Genomic DNA, 2,544 nt, shown 5'->3' with positions numbered 1-2,544 from the left:
CGACCACAGCAGCTGCCCCAGCAATGCAATCCGGTGGGGGCATCTGGGAGAGTGTGGCGGGGAGGATTCGGAGACAATGACTGTGTGCACTGGCAGAGAATGTTGAGTCAATGGACGGTCTCAATGCCAGAGGAAGAAGGCTGGCCTCCCTCGGTTCTGGGAGGGCTGAGGGCACACCCTGCATGGATTCACAGTTGTCCCTGTGCCCATAGAGGCCGAGGGCATGTCCAAGGAACAGAGAGCCCTTCCAAGTACTGAGAAGGGCAGGGTCTGGCTTCTCAGCCCCGGTCAGTACCCAGGACACAGGTCAGCACACTGCTCAGGGGTCATACACTTTGGACCTAGCCTAGCTGATCACAAAGGGCAGCCCTCCCGCCACACAGGGAACCTGGCGGACAGCACACACTGCTTTGCCTACTGGCTCAGGGCCACCAGGGCTGCCTAACCTGGTGCCTGGCCTTAGGTGATAATGAATATGTCACCAGTCCAAAGCAGGCGGGCACTGAGTGGAGAAGAGCCCTGGATGCTCTCCTGTGTGACTCAAGCTCCCCACGGCTGGGGTATCCGCTTGCTGTGGGTGTGGGCAGCAGGTTCATTCAGCAAATGGAGGGCCTCACCCACCTGCCCTCTTTGGTCCATCCTGTGGGTCAGGGGCCAGGCCCGTGCTACTGGGGACCAAGGTAGGACACGGTTTTCCCGGTTTTCTTCAGGGTCTCCAGCAGAGTGTCCACACTGTGCTCCGAGTCCACGCAGACCTTCTTGTTGGGCAGGTCGATGTCAACCTGAACTCCTGCGGGAGGGGAGGGGAGGAAGCAGAGACCAGCCCAGTTAGGGGACGAGTCCAGCTCCAAACCCATTGGACAGTCACCCTGCCCTCGTCCTCTTGCAAACGCTCTCTGGACCAGGCACTGCAGGCATCACCGGCCTCCGCTGTACATTCTTCTCGCAGGGTATTGTTACAACCTTTCCAAACCCAGATGCCATCCTGAGCTTGCTGGCCACACCAAGACAGGTGGGCCCTGGGCCACAGTGGGCTAATCCCGCGCTGGACCAGGCCTGTTCTCTCAAGCGCTTTTTTATCCAGTTGTAAAAGTAATACAGACACACTATTTACAACAATTTCTAAATAAAATAAGAAACCAAACAAGCTCACTGCCACTGAGCTGATGCCAACTCACAGCGACCTTTATAGGGCAGGGTAGAACTGCCCCTGGGAGTTTCCGAGACCAACTGTTTACAGGGGGAGAGAGAAAGCCTCCTACACATCCTATACCCCAGGGGCCTTTGTGAACAGTATAGTATACAATGTTTCTCCCACCTAGAAAACAGAAAAAAAATTAAACTTCCCCCAAATTGGCAGCATATAATGTCATAGGGTCTGGCAATATAGCCCAGGAGAGCTTACTATTTTAGCACACAAACTACTTCATTCTTCCTCCACCGTATCCTACAGTGTGGATATAACACAGGATTGAAGTAATCTCCTGTTGAAGGACAGCGGCTCGACTACCACAATGCTACAATCAATGGCCTTGAAGTACAAGTACTTCTTTCTGTGCCGGTGAGTCACAGAATGGGCTCTGTGGGAACAGTCAGGCACAGTTTCCAAGTGAATAGCACAAAACACACACACACACACACACACACACACACACACACACAACCCAGACCCAAACTCACTGCCATTGAGTGACTTCTGATTTACAGCAACCCTATCGGACAGAGCAGAACTGCTCCTGTGGATTTCCGAGTCTCTAACTCTTTATGGGAGTAGAAATCCTCTTCTTTCTCTCAAGGAGTGGCTGGTGATTTTGAACTACTGACCTTAAGGTTAGTAGCCCAACATGTAACCACTATACTACTAAGGTTTCTATGTTAGTAGATACTGTAAAACTGTCCCCTTAAAGGTTGTACCAACTGAAAGGCCCCTCAGCACCCAAAAGTGACTAGAAGTCCTACTGATAGGCTGGTGCTTCTAGAACAGAAACAACCTTCTACATGCAACAACCATTCAAAGGCCCTAGGCTTGGCTTCACCACTAACTTGCTGGGCAAGCGCCATGGGTCCTGTCCATTCTGAGCCCCACCTACCCAAGTGCATGAAGAAGGAGATCGTGACCACCAACTATGGTCTTTCCACCTCTGCTGTGTACTAGTCTGGACGGGCTCAGGCCCAACACTGCCCACGTAAGAGCCTAAGCAGCTCAGACAACCCTTCCGCCTCTTCTTCGGAGACTGCCGAAGGAAGGCCACCATTGCCGCTGGCTGATTCCAATGTCTAGTGGCCCTGCTCAGGGTCTCCGAGGATGCTTCCTTACGGCAGTAGTTAAGGCCTCCTCTTCCTCCCTCAGAGTAGCTGGCGGGACTGAACTGCCGACCCTGTGGTTAGCAACCCCGTGCCTACCCACAGAGCCACACTGACAATCAGAAGAATCCTGCCCAAGCTCCAAGGCAGGTCTCAAAGCATCAGCAAGTAAGCCTTAAGTATATATAACAGGGTTTAGTCATAGCTCTGAATATGTACATCAGGGGGACAGAGCTAGGG

At 52.8% G+C, this 2,544-nt stretch overlaps 1 protein-coding gene across 1 annotated transcript in view; it reads right to left on the bottom strand.

Annotated features, from left to right (window-relative positions):
* The window catches only part of ATOX1 (antioxidant 1 copper chaperone), a 23,139-nt gene that overhangs the window by 1,879 nt on the left and 18,716 nt on the right, over window positions 1–2,544 (bottom strand). Inside the window, exon 3 of the mRNA XM_045284822.1 lies at window positions 622–790. Within this exon, the coding sequence (XP_045140757.1) occupies window positions 666–790 (125 nt within the window). The 3' untranslated portion in view covers window positions 622–665. The remainder of the gene's footprint in view (window positions 1–621; window positions 791–2,544) is intronic.

This window comes from Echinops telfairi, unplaced genomic scaffold (assembly GCF_000313985.2).
Source record: "Echinops telfairi isolate 266 unplaced genomic scaffold, ASM31398v2 ScPeMD7_7469;HRSCAF=8507_0, whole genome shotgun sequence".
NCBI classification, from domain to species: domain Eukaryota; kingdom Metazoa; phylum Chordata; class Mammalia; order Afrosoricida; family Tenrecidae; genus Echinops; species Echinops telfairi.
The sequence above is the reverse complement of the archived record's forward strand: the minus strand, read 5'-3'. Positions and strand labels throughout refer to the sequence as shown.